The following is a 22,203-nucleotide window of genomic DNA, read 5'->3' as shown; positions in this document are numbered from 1 at the left end:
CAAACTTTCAAGCACCACTGTGTCTGTGTATTTATTACACACACACTCACACTCACACTCTCTCTCTCTCTCTCACACACACTCACATCTGGTGTACTGCGAGCTATAGCAAAATAAATGCCTGGGTGCTGGTTAACCAATTAGCTATACTCCTTCCGAACAACTGCACAACACAATACTTAAAATACAAAAAAAAGTGGTTTATTCAACGTTTCAGCCCATAGACTCGGGCCGTCTTCAGGAACAACGTTGTTCCTGAAGACGGCCCGTGTCTATAGGCTGAAACGTTGAATAAACCACTTTTTTGTATTTTAAGTTTTGCGTTGTGCGGTTTTTTGGAAGGAATATATACACACACACACACATGTGTGAAAAACTATTTGCCCCCTTCCCTGATTTCTTATTCTTTTGCATGTTTGTCACACAAAATGTTTCTGATCATCAAACACATTTAACTATTAGTCAAAGATAACACAAGTAAACACAAAATGCAGTTTTTAAATGAGGGTTTTTATTATTTAGGGAGAAAAGAAATCCAAACCTGTGTGAAAAAGTAATTGCCCCCTGAACCTAAACTGGTTGGGCCACCCTTAGCAGCAATAACTGCAATCAAGCGTTTGCGATAACTTGCAATGAGTCTTTTACAGCGCTCTGGAGGAATTTTGGCCCACTCATCTTTGCAGAATTGTTGTAATTCAGCTTTATTTGAGGGATTTCTAGCATGAACTGCCTTTTTAAGGTCATGCCACAACATCTCAATAGGATTCAGGTCAGGACTTTGACTAGGCCACTCCAAAGTCTTCATTTTGTTTTTCTTCAGCCATTCAGAGGTGGATTTGCTGGTGTGTTTTGGGTCATTGTCCTGCTGCAGCACCCAAGATCGCTTCAGCTTGAGTTGACGAACAGATGGCCGGACATTCTCATTCAGGATTTTTTGGTAGACAGTAGAATTCATGGTTCCATCTATCACAGCAAGTCTTCCAGGTCCTGAAGCAGCAAAACAACCCCAGACCATCACACTACCACCACCATATTTTACTGTTGGTATGATGTTCTTTTTCTGAAATGCTGTGTTACTTTTACGCCAGATGTAACGGGACGCGCACCTTCCAAAAAGTTCAACATTTGTCTCGTCGGTCCACAAGGTATTTTCCCAAAAGTCTTGGCAATCATCGAGATGTTTTTTAGCAAAATTGAGACGAGCTTAATGTTCTTTTTGCTTAAAAGTGGTTTGCGCCTTGGAAATCTGCCATGCAGGCCGTTTTTGCCCAGTCTCTTTCTTATGGTGGAGTCGTGAACACTGACCTTAATTGAGGCAAGTGAGGCCTGCAGTTCTTTAGATGTTGTCCTGGGGTCTTTTGTGGCCTCTCGGATGAGTTGTCTCTGCGCTCTTGGCGTAATTGTGGTCGGCCGGCCACTCCTGGGAAGGTTCACCACTGTTCCATGTTTTTGCCATTTGTGGATAATGGCTCTCACTGTGGTTCGCTGGAGTCCCAAAGCTTTAGAAATGGCTTTATAACCTTTACCAGACTGATAGATCTCAATTACTTTTGTTCTCATTTGTTCCTGAATTTCTTTGGATCTTGGCATGATGTCTAGCTTTTGAGGTGCTTTTGGTCTACTTCTCTGTGTCAGGTAGCTCCTATTTAAGTGATTTCTTGATTGAAACAGGTGTGGCAGTAATCAGGCCTGGGGGTGAGTACAGAAATTGAACTCAGGTGTGATAAACCACAGTTAAGTTATTTTTTAACAAGGGGGGCAATCACTTTTTCACACAGGCCCATGTAGATTTGGAGTTTTTTTTCTCCCTTAATAACGTAAACCTTCATTTAAAAACTGCATTTTGTGTTCAATTATGTTATCTTTGACTAATAGTTAACGGTTTTTGATGAGCAGAAACATTTAAGTGTGACAAACATGCAAAAGAATAAGAAATCAGGAAGGGGGCAAATAGTTTTTCACACCACTGTATATATTTATTTATTGAGTGGAGTATGTAATTAGATTTCTTTAAGCTCCTGAATTTGGAGAAATTCCAGGTAATTGTTGTCTAAGCTAAACATGGGTACCTTTCTGTCAAACATAATTTACAGATTTTTTGAATTGTATGCGGTGAGCAGTGTATATGCTGAAGAACTGTGCCATATAGGGCTTCTTGTTCATCTTGGTGATATAAGCACTCACCACAGTTACATCAATAAACCAATACATTACATATACTATTTAGCCAGGAGGCCTGTAACTTGGATTGCTGTACAAGCCGGTTTGTGTATTGCCAGCATAAGTTTGCCACAAAAGGTACAGGTATGAGATCTGTTATCTGGAAACCTGTTATCCAGAAAGCTACAAAATATGGAAAGGCTGCCTCCCATAGACTCCATTATAATCAAATAATCCAAATTTAAAAAAAAAAAAAAAAATTCTTTATAAAAAACAAAACCTGTACCTTGTACATGATCTAAACTAAAACAATCAATATTTAAAACCAGCCTGTTCGGTTTATTGTTTACATGATTTTCTAGTAGACTTAAGCTATGAAGATCCAAATTATGGAAAGATCCATTATCCAGAAAACCCCAAGTCCTGATCATTCTGGATAACAGGTCCCATACCTGTATTATCAACTTTATTTTTCGTTAATTCAGAGAATAACTGCTACCTGTATTTGGCTATAGCGGAAACAAGCTGTAAAAAGCAGTTTCCAGTGATTGGTGATGTGTTTAGGTGCTGCTCTGCTGGGGATTATACGTCTGTGCCATCATACTATTACTGTGGTTGTATCTTAATAAATTCCAACTTATTTTGTACTGTTAATTAATTAAATATGCTACTAATATATATATGTTATTAGATATATTCATTAGTGTAAAGCAAGCTTTAAAATGAATGTTTTCTTTATTAATTGAAAATGTGTCATGGCACAGGGAACCTCTATCAAATGTCAATAATTGATAAAGACCCCCTGTGGCTTAGAAGTCTTAAAATATTGGTGGCACTATGACAGAGAGGTGCAGTGTTGTACATTAAACTAATTATTATTGGATATAGTGGCATATTAGAGCGTCTACATTTTGACAATATACTTAAAGGAGAAGGAAAGGTTAAAACTAAGTAAGCCTTATCAGAAACGTCCATCTAAATATACCAGTAAACCCCCAAAGTAATGCTGCTCTGAGTCCCCTGTCAAAAGAAACACTGCATTTCTTTCCTTCTATTGTGTACACATGGGCTTCTGTATCAGACTTCCTGCTTCAGCTTAAATCTACTTGCCCTGGGCAAGAGCATGCTCAGTTTGCTCCTCTTCCCCCTCCCCTCCCTTCTCTACTGTAATCTGAGCCCAGAGCAGAGAGAGACTCAGGCAGGAAGTGATGTCACACCACGTTAATACTGCAGCTCCTATCCTAAACAAACTAGAGCTTTTTACTCAGGTATGGTAAAACATTCTACGGAATAAATATAGCACTATTGCAGCTAATCTATTGGTAATAAAATGCCTCCGTAGCTTTCCTTCTCCATTAAGTGTCCTTTTCATACTTTAGCAGATTTTATCCTCTGAAGTAGATGAACAACCTGAGCCTTAAGTATAATTTACTTAATCTGGTTTTTGTGTAGGAGGTCACTTTTCAGGTTGATCCCTATGATGTGAATGCAGATGTCCCCCCTACTGCTCCTGTCCACAATCCTGGATTGGACTTCTTTCAGAATGATCCTTTTGTTGGCAGTAAGTGATTGGAAATGTGTTAATGACAAATAACTTAGAATACAGTAAGTTTAGTTCTTACACAGGAAGAAAAGCAGGGGTCAAAATGTAATTCATGTCTCTCTACAAGACTACTGACTTTAATTGGCAAGAAAATTTTTGTTTGTAGACTCTAGATACAACTATTAAAATTGGAACTTCTAAAGAATGGCCTGCTGCTTCCTTAATGTTCATGGCAATCCAGGAGGCAATCCCCATATTTAATTGAGTGGAAAAGACCACCGATTCTTCTGGGCAACATGTGAAGTTAAAGGCTAACTAAGGACAAGGACAGGCTAGCATATTAAACTCTTCTCTCTGCCTGAGGAATATTAATGAGGCATAGAGAGGCAGAGTTGCTGAAATCAGCGGCTTCTTGTATCTGCACTTAAATGTACAGTTTCCACCTGTGAGTGGAGTGGAGATCGGTTTTAAAATGTCTGCCTTCACATTTTTCAGGCCAATCTCTGCTCCGCTTGGCTCCACACAGTCAGAAACTATACTTTTAAGCGTAGATACAGGAAGCCGCTGATTTAATCAGATACACTTTTCTCCTACTCATTGATATACCTCAGGTGGAGAGAATCATTCAATATTCCTTGTCTGTCTTTGCCCTAAGGGAAAAGAATTGTGAATGCTAAGTGACACTTTCAGAAGCATTGTTCTTTTTTTCTGTCCCTTTTAAGAAGGTTTAAAAAGCACATGAACCTAACATATGTGTGTTTCATTTATATCTCAGGTGATCCATTTAAAGATGATCCATTTGGAAAAATAGGTAACTTTTTTTAAATTGTAAATGTCTTTTATTTCCTAGTGGGACACTGCTTGGTTCCACTGAATTTCACTACCTAAATGTGTGTGCATGCTGACAGACACGGGATCAGTCCATCGTCCATATCCACATACACACATATAGTGGTTTTTGGTGCAAAACTTGCTGTTTGTGCACTGATGGGCTGAACCCGTGCCTTATAGCACACGAACATTCATGCAGCAGATCGGCTTTTCTCCGCTGGTGTATACACCTGTAGAGAAAACAACAAATGTGCCATTAGCTTTATTGATCATGTTTCTTTAATTTACAGAAAGGTATTAGCACACTTGCTATTTATAGATAACCCCCCCCCATTATTTGGCGTTTATTTATTGATCCTTCGGTGCAAGTGCTTAAAGGAATAGTTCAGTATAACAATTAGGTAAATAGCCTGTGCTTAATAAAAATGTTTCCAATATAGTTAGTTATGCAATCTATAAAGGCTGGAGTGACTGGATGTCTAACAGAACACAACCTCCGGCTTTCCAGCTCTCTAACTCTTGAGTTAGTCAGTGATTTTAAGCGGGCCACATGGGACATAACAAGTTGCTGTGTTTCAGGGGCAGCTATTCAAAATGTAAAAAGGAGAAAAGGCACAGGATACACCACAGATAAACTCTGTAGTATACAATGGGATTCTTCAGAACATATCTGTTCTCTACTGTATCCTGAGCTTGAATGGCTGCCCCCATGGCTACGCAGCAGCTTGTTTATATAAACTATAGAAGTGTTTGTGAAGCCAACACACCAGTGCTGCACAACACTACATTATATTTTCATTCCTTTAAAACACTTTAATATTTTGGTGTTACTGTTCTTTTAAACACCCCCAAGTGGTGAGATAGCATGTTTGTAATGAAGTCTTAGGAAAATGTCTCTAGAAAGATATCACAACACAAATCCATTTATATAAACTCTAAAAAATTAACAAAATAAGCATCCATACACATCATTTTTAGTACTTCACTGTATTGTTTATGAAAGTGAACATTGGCTATAATCTCAATTCATGAACATGCTGTATTTTCCCTTGATTACATTGTACTTGGTGCTGTGTCATACAGTCATGTTGATGCATTTACATTCTCTTAGGACTTCTTCAAAGCAGAGTAAACCGTGTGGCTCATGTGTATTATTTATTTTTCTGTCCCTAACAGATCCATTTGGTGGGGATCCTTTTAAAGATTCCGATCCGTTTGCTTCTGATGTCTTTTTTAAACAGTCTTCTGCAGATCCTTTTACATCCTCTAAAGTAGATTCTTCCAAAGAAGATCTTTTCTGTGTGTCCAAAGCAGATTCTTTCACAGCCTCGAATGCAGACCCTTTTGAGCCCTCCAAAGCAGAGCCTTTCACATCTTCAAAAGCTGATCCTTTCCAGTCCTCTGACGAGGATCCTTTCACAACCTCCAAAGTTGATCCTTTCTTAGCCGCAGAAAACACTCTTCCTTCCGTATGTATCTATATACTGCGTGTCCCACAGTAAATCTGTTATTATGTGAAAGACCTGAATGTGACCTTCTAGATCAGGGGTCCCCAACCATTCTTACATGTGAGCCACATTCAACTGTAAAAAGGAGTTGGGGAGCAACACAAGCATGGAAAAAGTTCCTGGGGTGCGAAATAAGGGCTGTGATTGACTATTTGGTAGACCTATGTGGACTGGCAGCCTACAGGAGGCTTTTATGCAAGTAAAACTTGCCCCAAACTAAAGCACGTGCTTTGAGGCCATTGAGAGCAAGAATCAAAGCGTTGGTGAGCAACATGTTGCTCGCGAGCCACTGGTTGGGGATCACTGCTCTAGATTTTGTTCAATTTGGATAGATGGAAAGAAACATGCAATTTAATGTAAATTTTACTACTGTATAGTCGTATACATTTGAGCACTGTATCATGTGTAAGGTTGTACTATTTCTACAGGATCATATTCCTTTTTAGTGTCTGTGTCAACACTCTGTCGCTACCTTAGAAAAACTAACTAGTATAAGCATATATTTAACTGTAATCAGATAATAGAAACTGGTAAAGAAGCACAAAAACTTACCTCTGCACTGAACATTGCTCAACCACCAGACTGCTGTAGTTTCACTTAGTCACTTAGAGAAAGCCAATTTAAATCCACATTAAAGGAAAACTATACCCCCAAAATGAATGCTTCTGCAATAGGTATTAGTTTATAGCAAATTAAATGGCATATTAAAGAATCTTACTAAACTGATATATATATATATATATATAATATCTACTAAATATTGCCCTTTTACATCTCTTGCCTTGAACCACCATTTCGTGATGGTCTCTGTGCTGCCTTAGAGATCACCTGACTGGAAATAATGCAGCTCTAAGGCAACAGGAAGAAGTGTGGAAGCAAAAGACAGAACCCTGTCTGTTAATTGGCTCATGTGACCTAACATGTATGGTTTGTTTTTGTGCAGTGAATCATTGGATCCCAGGGGACGACCCCTTATTTTTTAAAATGGCAATTTTCTAATGGCACGATACTATCAAAAAAAGTATATTATAATGAAAATGGTTTATTTACATCAAGCAGAATTTTACATATGAGCTGTTATTATTATTATTATTATTAACATGTATTTATATAGCTGTTTTCTGCAATATATTTTTATAGAGACCTACATTGTTCAGTGGGGTATAGTTTTACTTTGATACATTTTCACAGTAGTGTAAGAATCTAGGCAGAACGGCTTGGTTGGGTCGCATTAGTATTGTTACATTGCTAAATCAACCCACCCTATTTCCCTTCTCTGAAAACTCGTGAAACCGCGAAAAAGTCACCAAATGCATTGAAGTCAATAGGTGACAAATTCTTATAAAACTATTTTTTTTTCGCTGTGAAACCTGGCGAATAATTTTGCTCATCACTATTAATGATCAGAACATGTTTTGTTTTGTTTTGTTTTAACAAGGATATTCTTTTTTCTTTCTTTTTTTTTTTTTTATCTACAATTAACAAGCATGTTTTATCTTTCCTCAAGGAAGACACTTTAAAAAGTAGTGATCCATTTGCTCCAGGTGGAACAGTAGTCTCAGCTGTTACTGAATCAGGTGAGCTGTTCTTTTTCTTTACTTTTGAAGCATGCTAAGAGTTGTGTTATGGACATAGCATGAGTGCAGCATCTTAACTATGTCTACATTACCAACTTGTATATGTTTTTTTTTTTTTTAAAAAAGTATATCATTTACTTGGCTTTTGTACTATTTGTAGCATTATTTAGTATGATTGCAAGAGCAGCGGTGTAACCCTACTGTTACACTATATCTTGTCTCTTATTTTGTCTCTTATTCACAGGTTCTGAAGATCCATTTGCTTCTTTTTTTGGTAGTGAGTCTTTTGGAACGGGATTTGCTGACTTTAGTTTACTTTCTAAGGTAATGTTGCATTTTGTAACTGTTTAACATTCAAAAGCAAGCTCTGTTTTGAAAACAAGCACATAAAGGGTGCTAAATGTCATTAGTAGTGCTCTTTTATATAGCTCTTAGTAGTGCTCTTTTATATAGCCATATTGCTTGTCTCAATGGCAGCACAGCTCTAGATAGGCAGGGTGAATTTTGGTGATATTTCATTGCAAATGGAGAATGTCTAAGCTAAAGCAAGTTATATCCACCATTTATACAAACACTTTAAAATAGGCAGCTTGGAAATACATATGGTTAAAATATCACATATGAAATTGTAAAATGTTCATATATTTTAAATATATATCAGTACCCAAACACGTCTATAGATGGGCATTAATACTGTGTAAAATACACACTGATGTATTTGAGGTTAATGATTTAGAAAAAGTTAACATATAACATATAAATTAATTTGACCTTTTTACAAATGTGGCTCCTAGCTGTGTCATTTTTTATTAATATTAGACTATTAAATGAACATTAAAATGAGGAGGCATGCTCTTCCCTACAGCATTCAGAAATTAGCAAACTAAACAAAAGATTGTTACGACTTGTGTCTCTGCAATAATGTTATTTATATGAAGAACACTGTTAACAGTCGCTTTAATAAGGGCAAACACTCTTTAAATGGTTACAGACACCATTATAACCAGTTCTTGTTTTAAAAAAAGCAAATCTCATTTTCTGTCTGGATATAAAAGTTAAAATATGGTTAAAATGATTTGACAGTACATTAATTCATGAAAATTAGAACTATTTGGAATATTTACTTTTCCTCACCTTGTGAGTTGTAGAGGAAGAGCAGAGAATAAGCCATGTTCAGCTTATTGTTCAAGAGTGAAACACATTTGGAACTTGGCATTTTTTTTTTCATAGAATAATTCTTCAGAGAATAATGCCAGAGAATAATTATTGGGCTTTAAAGGAAAATGGGATGTATTTTTAATATTGCTTTATAATTATGGTGAATACTTATGGGGCCATTAAGGTTGCATATCATTTAGTATGATTCATTGAAGAGAAGTAGGTGTTTGCATACATTAAACAATTTAAGTTAGTACAACCTAATTATATTTAGAAGTTAGGGTATTCATCTTTTCTTTAAATTCGTCTATGCTTCATGTGTTACTTGTTTGTATTTAGACGGTCTGTGTCACAGACCAGTTATATCACAAAAGCCAAATACCATTGCCCAACTACCTTACCAATCTTGACCCATCTGCATTTCCTCTAGCCATTGTGTTCAAGGCTCATTCCTCTCTTGCCTATCCCTGGTTTTAGCCCTCTAAAGTTGGCCAGGATTTGGTGGGTCAGTTATCACTGCACAACATTCTCAGGGATTGTATTGTAATAAAATTACATTTTATATGGATTTCATTGGAGACCCTGGGCACATTGGTGGCCACAAAAATGTTGGTTGGGCTTCATCTGGTCTTGGCCTATAGTCCTATCAATATATAAATGCATTTTTTTTTTTTAATCAATAAGGTTGTGTAGGCATGTATTTTTCTCACAATATCTCTATTCTATGAAGCAGACCAGCACAGATACTTTTGATGCTACTTTACAAGTCAAAGACAAGGAGTCTTTAAACAAGACTTTATTTGAGGATGTCTCTACCCAGCAGGAAGAGGTTCCTCCTGCACTGCCCCCCAAAATTGGAACCCCTACACGTCCTTGTCCCCTTCCACCAGGTGAGTGCCACACAAACATTTTTCATAATGCTGTAAATCGAAGCAAGTGGAGTCTCGCTCTTTATTATAGGAATAAGATTTCTGTTTGTCTCTTACTAGTCAAGCTCTTGATGGCTGCAGGAGCATAACGTTTCCAGTGGTGTCTTACCTGATGCATTTTAGCATATGTTTAAAGGGATTCTGTCATTATTTTTATGATGTCGTTTTTATTTCTAAATTACACTTTTTACAATGCAGATAATTTACTCTAGGATATAAAATGTAATTCCTGAACCAGCAAGTGTATTTTTTTTTGTTGTAATATTGGTGTGTAGGAAGCTATCTTGGATCTTTTGCCTGGTCAGAAAGTGCTTTCAGAATGAGCCAACACTTTAGGATGAAGGTTCTTTTTGGCAGGCTGTTGTTTCTCTTACTTAATTTAACTGAATGTGTCTCAGTGGCACCTGGATTTTTACTATTGAGTGCTGTTCTTATAATCTAGCAGGGAGCTGTTATCTGGTTACCTTCCCATTGTTCTGTTGTTAGGCTGCTGGGGGGAAAGGGAGGGGACTGATATCACTCCAACTTGCACTAAAGGCTGAATGAAGTTTATCAGAACACAAGTCACATGACTGGGGGCAGCTGGGAAACGGACAATATGTCTAGCCCCATGTCAGATTTCAACATTAAATATAAAAAATCTGCTCTTTTGAGAAATGGTTTTCAGTACAGAAAGTTAAAGTAGCACTGTTAACTGACGCATTTTGAAAAAATAATTTTCCCATGACAGTATCCCTTAAAGGAAATGATCTGCCATGCATATGTATGTATGTAAAATTAGTTAAAAGGTAGAAAGCCATCCATGTAAAAACCATGTAAAAAAAAGATTCTCAAGCTATTTAATTCTCCATACTTGTATCCACACGTTCCAATCCACTGGGGATCACCGTCAGAAGGCTGACAACAATCCCCTGTTGATTGAAACATGTAGATACAGTACGTATATTGATCATGTAGTGCGTGTATCAAAAAATCATTTATTGGTACATGGTGTATGAAAGCGTTTGGGCTCACCTGGAGCCGTCGTCAGGAAAATAATTTTTCATGTTTTGTTACATAGGGAAGAGGCATACGCCTAGAGCCACTGAATCTTTAAACTTGTTCCAGCAAGGTGATCCCTTTCAGCAGTTGAATCAGAGCTTCTACAAAGAGACACTATCTGAACCCTTGGATATTAGCAAAGCAACCAGTGATTCTGAAGGCCTTAATAGCTTTAGCACAGTAAGTATAAACTGAACCCAGGGCCAGTCCAAATAACAGACTCTTCATCTTATATATTTTGCTCTCTCTTGAATCCTACAACTTCTGCCTTGCAAGGCCTGTGGAAAAGCATTTTTATAGCCTACCTAGTTCACACCAACTGCTGAATTTCACTGAGAAGTTGCAGCCAGAAAGTTTCAGGAAAGTGATGGCTACGATTCCCAATGTACATTATTAATAAACTATTGAGCAAATTTTAATGGATGCCCATGGAAACTGGCTGTAGCAAGTCACCACTTGGTTTGTAAATTACTTGTCTCTATATAAAATTTCAACTTTAATATGGTAGCCTGATGTTGGCTTTCTCTTTTTTCCCCTCATTTTTTCACAAAATTTAATAATTCAAAAAAACTAAACTAAGACTAATTAAAATTACATTGTTGTTGCACATCGCTGCCTATATCATGTTTACAGACTGGAAGCCATATATTAAAATTGATACATTATTATGCAGAAGTCTTTAAAACTACAAACTATTAAACCATTATGATATTTGAAATATCCAATTTCAAAAACTGTGTGGAGGATAATGATGAAAGCTTGATCTCTTGCCATTCTTTCCAGTGTGTATTTGGAATCATTTGCGCTCAGTGGGGCTCGTTTACTAGTTCTGGGCAGATTTGCACCTGGCAAGTAACCAATTCCAACCAATCAGATTCATTTTGTTCAGCAGCTGCAAGTAAAACTACTAAAGCAAATATTTTGAGTGGTTGTCGTGATTTACCGCCCAGTGTTTCCACTTTAACCAGTGTTGAACATTTCTCAGGAGGTTTCTATCTTTCTTGACATTTGCAGTACCAGTCTGAAGATGATATGATTGAGTGGGCTAAGCGGGAGAGTGAGAAGGAAGAGGAAGAGAGACTGACGAGGCTGAAGCAACAAGAGCAGGAGGACTTGGAGCTTGCAATAGCGCTCAGCAAATCTGAGCTATCAGAGGCATGAAACTGACAACCACGCTCCAGTGGAACATAACAAACCAGTCACCTTCTTCCTAAATATATTTAAGATAGTTTTAAAAATCTTTCTGTGTCTAGAAGTATTTAACATTACCTTTAACTCTAGCTTTGCTAGAGGGCTAATAAAATAACCCTCTAGGCTTTTATCTCTGAACGGGTAATGTGTCATGTGCTTAAGTTACCTAGGGGGTGATTTGTGTCTATTGACAATGCTGCTCAGGCTTCATTTTGAGAAATAAGTAAATCCATCTCATGTGCCCTTAGTGCCCTTAAAGGAATTGTTCAATATAAAAATAAAAACTGGGTAAAAAATAGATTGGCTGTGCAAAAACAAAAAAATGTTTCAATGTCAGCTAAAAATTTAATTTATAAAGGCTGGAGTGACTGGATGTGTAACATAATAGCCAGAACACTACTTCCTGCTTTGAAGCTCTCTTGGTTTCCACTGATTGGTTACTTGAGGGGACTTGAGGGGTGGGCACATGCGTCATAACTGTTTGCTTTTGAATTTGAGCTGTATGCTAAGGATCAATTACAAACTCACTGAACAGTTACAGTGGTGTGAAAAACTATTTGCCCCCTTCCTGATTTCTTATTCTTTTGCATGTTTGTCACACAAAATGTTTCTGATCATCAAACACATTTAACTATTAGTCAAAGATAACACAAGTAAACACAAAATGCAGTTTTTAAATGAGGGTTTTTATTATTTAGGGAGAAAAGAAATCCAAACCTGTGTGAAAAAGTAATTGCCCCCTGAACCTAATAACTGGTTGGGCCACCCTTAGCAGCAATAACTGCAATCAAGCATTTGCGATAACTTGCAACGAGTCTTTTACAGCGCTCTGGAGGAATTTTGGCCCACTCATCTTTGCAGAATTGTTGTAATTCAGCTTTATTTGAGGGATTTCTAGCATGAACCGCCTTTTTAAGGTCATGCCACAACATCTCAATAGGATTCAGGTCAGGACTTTGACTAGGCCACTCCAAAGTCTTCATTTTGTTTTTCTTCAGCCATTCAGAGGTGGATTTGCTGGTGTGTTTTGGGTCATTGTCCTGCTCCAGCACCCAAGATCGCTTCAGCTTGAGTTGACGAACAGATGGCCGGACATTCTCCTTCAGGATTTTTTGGTAGACAGTAGAATTCATGGTTCCATCTATCACAGCAAGTCTTCCAGGTCCTGAAGCAGCAAAACAACCCCAGACCATCACACTACCACCATCATATTTTACTGTTGGTATGATGTTCTTTTTCTGAAATGCTGTGTTACTTTTACGCCAGATGTAACGGGACGCGCACCTTCCAAAAAGTTCAACTTTTGTCTCGTCGGTCCACAAGGTATTTTCCCAAATCATTGAGATGTTTTTTAGCAAAATTGAGACGAGCCTTAATGTTCTTTTTGCTTATAAGTGGTTTGCGCCTTGGAAATGTGCCATGCAGGCCGTTTTTGCCCAGTCTCTTTCTTATGGTGGAGTCGTGAACACTGACCTTAATTGAGGCAAGTGAGGCCTGCAGTTCTTTAGATGTTGTCCTGGGGTCTTTTGTGGCCTCTCGGATGAGTTGTCTCTGCGCTCTTGGGGTAATTTTGGTCGGCCGGCCACTCCTGGGAATGTTCACCACTGTTCCATGTTTTTGCCATTTGTGGATAATGGCTCTCACTGTGGTTCGCTGGAGTCCCAAAGCTTTAGAAATGGCTTTATAACCTTTGAAATTGAACTCAGGTGTGATAAACCACAGTTAAGTTATTTTTTAACAAGGGGGGCAATTACTTTTTCACACAGGCCCATGTAGATTTGGAGTTTTTTTTCTCCCTTAATAACGTAAACCTTTATTTAAAAACTGCATTTTGTGTTCAATTATGTTATCTTTGACTAATAGTTAACGGTTTTTGATGAGCAGAAACATTTAAGTGTGACAAACATGCAAAAGAATAAGAAATCAGGAAGGGGGCAAATAGTTTTTCACACCACTGTATGTCCCATGTGCCCCCCCCCCCTTAAAGTCGCTGACTAACTCAAAGTTATAGAGCTGAAAAGCAGTAAGTTGTGTTCTGTTATGTCAGAACAAAAAGTGCACAGCCTATCTATTTACCCAGTTCTTATTTTTACACTGATCTGTTCCTTTAAGAGATCACTAGCATTGTGCTACCTCTAAAAAGGAAGCAAGGGAATTTAAAGCAAAAGAAACAGAGCCTGGCATTTGTTTGTTTATACCATCCTTGAGGCGAGGGGGTTTATTGCCAAACTGTGTGCCAGATTTTCTTTGCTTTATGTTTGTACTTTTTCCCTTGTAAAGTTTTACTTTTTTTTTTTCTCTGAGATTTAGTGCCTTGCTTCCTCCTTTTGCACACCATCAGCCTATTGAACTGAGTGGCATTCCCCTCTGCCATTGAAAGGAATTAGTTTGTGTTACAGGATTAAATGTTTCTTTTGCTTAAATTGTCAGCTTCCTTGTGCCAAATCCTACTCACCTGCCACCTACTAACAGTATATAGCTGGAGGCTTGACAAACTCCAGTTCCAGCTGCCATTGGACCTGTATTTTTTGTTACCCTCAAGCAATATTCAGTGTTAGAACATAGAGCACCTAATCAGCTGGAATTTCATGCTGCATGCTGTCTGGTATAGATCTTATACACATTGCCTTAAGAACTTGATGAACACATCATGTTGTTAAGGTTGTAGCTTAAGATATATGGTTCCTATGTGTGTATTAATAATTGTGTGTGTTTGAGAGAGGTGTGTGTTTATTTTAGGAATAAGATTATGAAATTAGTTTGATAAGTGTGACTGTATGTGATGTGCACATCTGTGGATATATTTATGTCTATACCACTTTACTCCTTAGCCCTAGCATCAGATATGCAAGAGTATTATGCTTTGCTGCCCTTAAACTATCACCTCTCATCCTTTGAGGGGCTTTCTTAATGAACTGTATATTGAAAAGATTTCCCAGGAATCAACGAAAGCTACATAAAATATCTCCCGATTCTAAGATGGGGATGAACCCGCTAGTTCTCAAACAGCAATAATAATGGTCCCTGAATTTTTTAGGAAATTGTTTAGGAGGCCTTATCTCCTCAACACCAGGTCTATTTTAATGCAATAGAGAATAAGCAGTTAGGAAGCACTGACCAACTACGTTAGTTGTGCTTCCCAACACCATCCCTTCTATCCAGCATTTGCCATTTACTTCAAGATGCCTTTGTTTGGTAAGTTTGCAAAGTCAAGTCTTTTCCAGTTTTTAAAAGATGATTCTTAAAACAGTAATAGGTCATTTTTCTCCTGATTGCCTAAAGCAGCTTTCCCTGCAGAGTTTGCTTTTTGGTTTCTTTCTTGCTTTAATATGCACTGAGTAACTGGTTATTAAAGCAAACTTTTTGTCAAGCTCAAAATGTTTGGAATATGACTATATTTGCATATTTACTGTTGTAGCATTAAAACATAGCACATATTACATCAATATCTTACCCCAAATATATTGGACGTTTCTTTCTACTTTGGGTTATATCAAAATATCTTTAAAAAAAAAATATGGCTGGATAAGATGGCTAATCTGCAGCCCAGCAGCTGTTAAACTGCAACTGCTAACATTCCAAAAAGCCTTTAGCTGTCATTGAATTGTTGGCGAGTTGTGTAGCGTAACAACTGCTAATAGCTTCGGAGTTTAATATGAGATAGTCAGTGCTACGTATTATCATATAGTCATAATACTCATAGCTGAGGTATATGGGAATATTTTTCTCCCTATCCTGAAATGGCATTTTAAATGTACACTAATATTTTACTGAATTATAGATTATAACGTTTTGTCATAAAGATTCTCTGTGGACCAATATTGTTATTAAACGTGTCTTTCTCTCTCTTTATACATATATATATATATATATATATATATATATATATATATATATATAGTTCAAATGCTATTATTCGACCATTTAACATGTTTACTCTACTGACGTACAGCCATTCTCAGCTGGAATATTGGCCATAACCACTAGGAACAGAAGTAAAACTCTTTGTTTCAGTTCTGTTGGGGCCTGTGGCACACTTCCTTATTCTGTGCAATGTTACTGACCTCTGCAACACTGGGATAAGTATATTCATTTGTTTAATGACTTCTCCTTCTTTTATGTTTTATTGCAGTTAGACATTGTAATTCTAAGTATAAGTTGTAAGTACTAAATAAAGTGTAAATTGAATTAAATGTCTTGAGTGTATGGAAAGCTTTTAGGATCTTTTACTTGCCTGCGACACATTGCTGCTTCTTCAGCAGGCAAACTGCAAGCCAAATATAGCCATACTACACAGATCTATAACATGCATGTGATGGGCATATTTGTATGTTCTTTATGTACAGTTCAGAACAATAGCAGTCTATTTTAAAAAAAAGTGAATAAAGTCAAGGCAAAAATTATAGACCTTGCAGCCAACAAGATAATGACATATGCTACAAAATAACATGGAGCCCTATGACAAAATATGGCTCCCTTGGTTAGCCTACGAGAATGACCCTTTACTCTATTCTGCCATATATGTATGAACTTTCTATTTATACCTTAAGATCACAAAGGTCCAAGAATGTGCTCGAACAGCTACATGTATACTTATATAATAATGAAAGGAACCCAGCCGCCACAATTTTCTTTTCCTCTAATTTTTTTATTACTTTTACTGCTCTTACATGGCTATATAAGTATACTTTTTTTTTATGTTTATAAAACCAATGAAACATTTCAGTTAAAAAAGAATAGTGAATAAATCTCAAAATTTCTATAATAGCTTTTATTTCCATACACGCAAATGCATTGGGAACAATGCACATTCTATTCCAAATCAAAACATGAAGAAAAATTTATCGGATTTGTTTTATTCCTTTACAGAAAGTGAAGGAAAAGGGAATATTAGGCTCTTCTAAAAAATAGCAGTATCTGCATTATTCTTTACAAACTCAAACACTGTATAAACTGAAAAATGTTTCAATATTTTGCATTCATCTGAATCGCTGAACTAATATTTAGTTGTATAATCAGTGTTTCTGAGAACTGCTGCACATCTGTGTTGCATGGAGTCGACCAACTTCTGGCACCTGTTTCATTCCACAATTCTTTTGCATGCCTTGGTTTTGCCTCACACGTTTTCTATTGGATTAAGGTCCGGGATGAGGCTGGTCACTCCATAACGTCAAACTTATTGCTTTGGAACCAAGTTGTTGTTCGTTTACTAGTGTGTTTGGAGTCGTTGTCTTGTTGAAACACCAATTTCAAGGACATTTCCTCTTCAACATGAGATAAATATGTGATAAATAGGCCCAACACCATAGTATAAGAAACATTCCCAAATCATGCCATATCACCATGCTTCACTGTCTTCACAGAGCATTGTGGCTTGAATTCAGTGTTTGGGGGTCATCTGACAAATTGTACTGACCCAAAAAGAACAATCTTGCTTTCATCAGTCGACAAATATTGCACCATTTCTCTTTAGGCCAGTCAGTGTGTTCAAATTGTTAGCTCTTCAGCGCATCTCTTTTTTTTTTTTTTTTTTTTCAACAATGGGACTTCGCGGGGGCTTCTTGCCGATAGCTTGGCTTCACATAGCCGTCTTCTAATTGTAACAGTACTCACAGGTAAATGTAGACCTTCTTTGATCTTCCTGGAGCTGATCATTGGCTGAGTCTTTGCTGTTTTGGCTATTCGTCTATCCATTCGAATGGTAGGTTTTAGTTTTTTCTTCCATGTCTTTCAGGTTTTGGTTGCCATTTTAAAGCATTTGAGATCATTTTAGCTGAGCAGCCTATAATTTTCTGCACTTTATAAGTTTTTCCCTCTCCAACTATTTATCAAAGTACTCTGTTCTTCTGAACAATGTCTGCAGGGCCAGATTCCTGTCTTTGCCAACCTTAGGCCTCTTTGCATCTCAGGGTCCTGGCGCCCGGCAACATCGTGCCACAGGGTCCTAGCGCCCATAAATTTTGCGTGCTTGCGCCTTTGTGGCCTTGTCACAAATCCGGGCCTGAATGTCTGGAACAACCCATTTAAATCAGATTTTCAGAGAGAAATGCACTATAACCAGCATGCACAACATTTGCTGCCATCCTTCCTAAAATAAGGGCCATAATTGACACCTGTTTTTTCACAGAATAAATGACCTCATTAATTTAACTCCACACTGCTATTATTTGGAACAAGCTATTATTATATTGAAAAAGCCTCAATTAATGATTCAATTCCACAGAATCAGCATCGTGCATGTCATGACTGTTGGTTTCTATTACTCTACTTCACCTACTAGTAAATTATGTGCCATGTAGAAATAGAATTTCTTCCAAAAACAGTGATTGATCAGGTTAGTAATTTCGGACTGCTATTATTCTTAACACAACTTTATAAGCGATGGGACAATCTAGGGGTGTTTGTTACTCTCCTCAGTGTCTAGTTTTTACTAGTTCTTTCTGTTCAGGCCATGGCTTCATGATAAACAAAAGAGAGGGTCCCCTGTTTCATAAGTAATTTCATATTTATGGAAGTGCATGTATTTTCAAAAACGGGTTTTTAGTTACCAAAAAATTATCATTAAATTGTTAAGCCACCATACCACATCAAGGTAAACCCCATATGGTACTCCCTAACTATTTACCTCCGGTCATAGTATTCAAAGGCTGGCAACTCCTTGCATGGTAGCGTCTATTGGCATAAGTTTTTCCTTACCTAGGCATTGGTTTCCATCAGAGACCATAGTCCTCCCCTGCCATTAGCTTTTTATATTTTTATATTTTTTGCTTGTTTTTTGTTTTTATCCTTTGAAAAATGACAAAAAGTTATAAATAAAGAGATTTAAAAGACTATTTAAAGTTGAGAGAGAATGCCATGCAAAGAATCTTTGTTCTTGGTTAGAAAATACAATACTGTAGTACTTTTCCTATTTGCTTTGCCTAGTCCATTGCATTTTCATATTTGCTTTTTTTCTCTGAATTTTATGGGTGACATATCTCTCTTCTTTGAAAAGAAATAATAGCAGTAAAAAACCTCACTTCCTTAAATTATCATATTTTATATAAATATAAAGTACTTCTGTGCACTAAAAGTGCTTAGTGCCAATATAATCACATGCAACAACTTCCAATCAATTCTGTGCCTGTGCACAATTCATTAACAAGTTCAAAAATATCTGTGTACGTTAATTCATGAAATAAAGTGCTTATGCTATATTCAAATTTTCAATGGTGACTTCATGGTTAATAAATATTTTAAAAAAGCGCCAGCTCCAGTAAAAGCTCTGAAAAAGAAAATAGTGTAGAGGTGGAGCTGTCCCAAAGAACTATCTATAGGTTTTTCTAAGCCCTGGGACATACGAGAGAGAAGGCAGGACGCCAAGGACTGCGGTCTCGTATATTGCATATAGCTAACTGTTGTTGAAAAGCTAACAACTAAAAAACAGCAAATCCCCAGTGCCTTAGAGTAAAAGGTAAAGAGTAACTAACACGGATATTTTTGAACTTGTTGTTAATGAATTGTGCACAGGCACAGAATTGATTGGAAGTTGTTGCATGTGATTATATTGGCACTAAGCACTTTTAGAACACAGACACACTTTATATTTATTCCCAATCAAATACGATAATTTAAGAAAGTGAGAGGTTTTACTGCTATTCTTTCTTTTGAAACAATTCAAAAGAATGTACCTCCACCTCTTATAAACTGGTTCAGTAAAAGGGAGTACATCCTAAATTGCAAGTAAATAATTTAATATTTTTTGGGTGATATATCTATGTAATATACCAGTACCATCAATATTCCTTTATCTCTTCTCTTGAAATGTCTGTAACGTCAAAAACAACCAAGGACATACTTTAAGGTCAGTGTGTGATTCCATAACTGTCAGGAAAAAGAGCTTTACAAGGTCGGTCAAGTTGTTGAATAACTTATTTTGGGATTCTTTTCAATCCCCTTATAAATACTATAGCAAAAAAAACTCTATGTTGTATAAATCACGAGGCCTTAATTATGAGAGCAAATTGACTACAGAAGTTCACCCTTTAAATCACCGGAATCCTCATTCCGGAACCTGTGAGCACCTTTGTTGTATTGTATATGTATACAATGTGGCAATCAGTAGAAGCACAGCACATTCTGGTACAAGGGAGACCTGTATCTAATACTGTAGGTGAGCTGTAAGTACACAGCTTCCATTGCAGGAGACACTTCAGCGGTTCACCTGACAATCGGTATCATTCCTGAACAGTGGACAAATTTGCACCTGTGTTGTTACCCACAGAGACCAGTCAATGTTTGGCTTTATTTCAATCAGCTGTAGGTAGAATAATAAAAAAAAACTAGATTGGTTGCCAGTCGCTATAATTGAGCCTCATACTTTGTTTTTTAAAATATGTAGACTTCATTTGCCTAGGTGGTGCACAGCTGTCCCAATTTTAGGTTACTCATTTAATGAGGAACAACTTAATATATACCGTAGATTCCACATTCTTTCCAATGCATTTCTTTTATTCATGCATGTTTTCTTGGTCACAGTGCTGATGTGATTCTCATCCAGTGGGAATTTTAAACAGTCCGATTGAGTCTAGATTATTTTCGGCCAGATATCAGACAGGCAGCCATTTCTGTAGGCTTAATACATTGGTATGAAAAACTATTTGCCCCCTTCCTGATTTCTTAATCTTTTGCATGTTTGTCACACTTAAATGTTTCTGCTCATCAAAAACCGTTAACTATTAGTCAAAGATAACATAATTGAACACAAAATTCAGTTCTTAAATGAAGGTTTACGTTATTAAGGGAGAAAAAAAACTCCAAATCTACATGGGCCTGTGTGAAAAAGTGATTGCCCCCCTTGTTAAAAAATAACTTAACTGTGGTTTATCACACCTGAGTTCAATTTCAAAGGTTATAAAGCCATTTCTAAAGCTTTGGGACTCCAGCGAACCACAGTGAGAGCCATTATCCACAAATGGCAAAAACATGGAACAGTGGTGAACCTTCCCAGGAGTGGCCGGCCGACCAAAATGACCCCAAGAGCGCAGAGACAACTCATCCGAGAGGCCACAAAAGACCCCAGGACAACATCTAAAGAACTGCAGGCCTCACTTGCCTCAATTAAGGTCAGTGTTCACGACTCCACCATAAGAAAGAGACTGGGCAAAAACAGCCTGCATGGCAGATTTCCAAGGCGCAAACCACTTTTAAGCAAAAAGAACATTAAGGCTCGTCTCAATTTTGCTAAAAAACATCTCAATGATTGCCAAGACTTTTGGGAAAATACCTTGTGGACCGACGAGACAAAAGTTGAACTTTTTGGAAGGTGCGCGTCCCGTTACATCTGGCGTAAAAGTAACACAGCATTTCAGAAAAAGAACATCATACCAACAGTAAAATATGGTGGTGGTAGTGTGATGGTCTGGGGTTGTTTTGCTGCTTCAGGACCTGGAAGACTTGCTGTGATAGATGGAACCATGAATTCTACTGTCTACCAAAAAACCCTGAAGGAGAATGTCTGGCCATCTGTTCGTCAACTCAAGCTGAAGCGATCTTGGGTGCTGCAGCAGGACAATGACCCAAAACACACCAGCAAATCCACCTCTGAATGGCTGAAGAAAAACAAAATGAAGACTTTGGAGTGGCCTAGTCAAAGTCCTGACCTGAATCCTATTGAGATGTTGTGGCATGACCTTAAAAAGGCGGTTCATGCTAGAAAACCCTCAAATAAAGCTGAATTACAACAATTCTGCAAAGATGAGTGGGCCAAAATTCCTCCAGAGCGCTGTAAAAGACTCGTTGCAAGTTATCGCAAACGCTTGATTGCAGTTATTGCTGCTAAGGGTGGCCCAACCAGTTATTAGGTTCAGGGGGCAATTACTTTTTCACACAGGTTTGGATTTCTTTTCTCCCTAAATAATAAAAACCCTCATTTAAAAACTGCATTTTGTGTTTACTTGTGTTATCTTTGACTAATAGTTAAATGTGTTTGATGATCAGAAACATTTTGTGTGACAAACATGCAAAAGAATAAGAAATCAGGAAGGGGGCAAATAGTTTTTCACACCACTGTACATGGGCCGATAAACTGCAGATTTAACCCGTCTATAGCCTCCTTAAAGGGGAACTATTGTGAAAATGTAATGTAAGATCCTAAGGGCTCTTACACAGGGGCGTTCTCCCCTGTGTTCTGTTTAAAGCCATTCAACCGCAGGGGAGCACATGCTCAGACGCACTCATCTGGGCCTGCACTCCACTGCGGGCGAACAGCTTTAAACAGAACATAG

At 37.5% G+C, this 22,203-nt stretch overlaps 1 protein-coding gene across 4 annotated transcripts in view; it reads left to right on the top strand.

Annotated features, from left to right (window-relative positions):
* Nucleotides 1-12,073, top strand: part of eps15.S (epidermal growth factor receptor pathway substrate 15 S homeolog) — a 64,387-nt gene extending 52,314 nt beyond the window's left edge. For 3 of the 4 annotated variants that reach the window (XM_018260887.2, XM_018260885.2, XM_041561466.1), the window contains exons 18-25: nt 3,613-3,721; nt 4,479-4,514; nt 5,711-6,003; nt 7,550-7,619; nt 7,864-7,943; nt 9,508-9,667; nt 10,767-10,927; nt 11,762-12,073. In XM_018260887.2, coding sequence (XP_018116376.1) covers nt 3,613-3,721; nt 4,479-4,514; nt 5,711-6,003; nt 7,550-7,619; nt 7,864-7,943; nt 9,508-9,667; nt 10,767-10,927; nt 11,762-11,908 — 1,056 coding nt within the window. In that variant the 3' untranslated portion in view covers nt 11,909-12,073. The remainder of the gene's footprint in view (nt 1-3,612; nt 3,722-4,478; nt 4,515-5,710; nt 6,004-7,549; nt 7,620-7,863; nt 7,944-9,507; nt 9,668-10,766; nt 10,928-11,761) is intronic. The other variant, XM_018260886.2, reaches the window with a different exon arrangement.
* The last annotated feature ends 10,130 nt before the right edge of the window (nt 12,074-22,203 follow it).

This window comes from Xenopus laevis, chromosome 4S (assembly GCF_017654675.1).
Source record: "Xenopus laevis strain J_2021 chromosome 4S, Xenopus_laevis_v10.1, whole genome shotgun sequence".
NCBI lineage: Eukaryota > Metazoa > Chordata > Amphibia > Anura > Pipidae > Xenopus > Xenopus laevis.
This window is presented reverse-complemented; position numbering and strand designations above follow the sequence as displayed.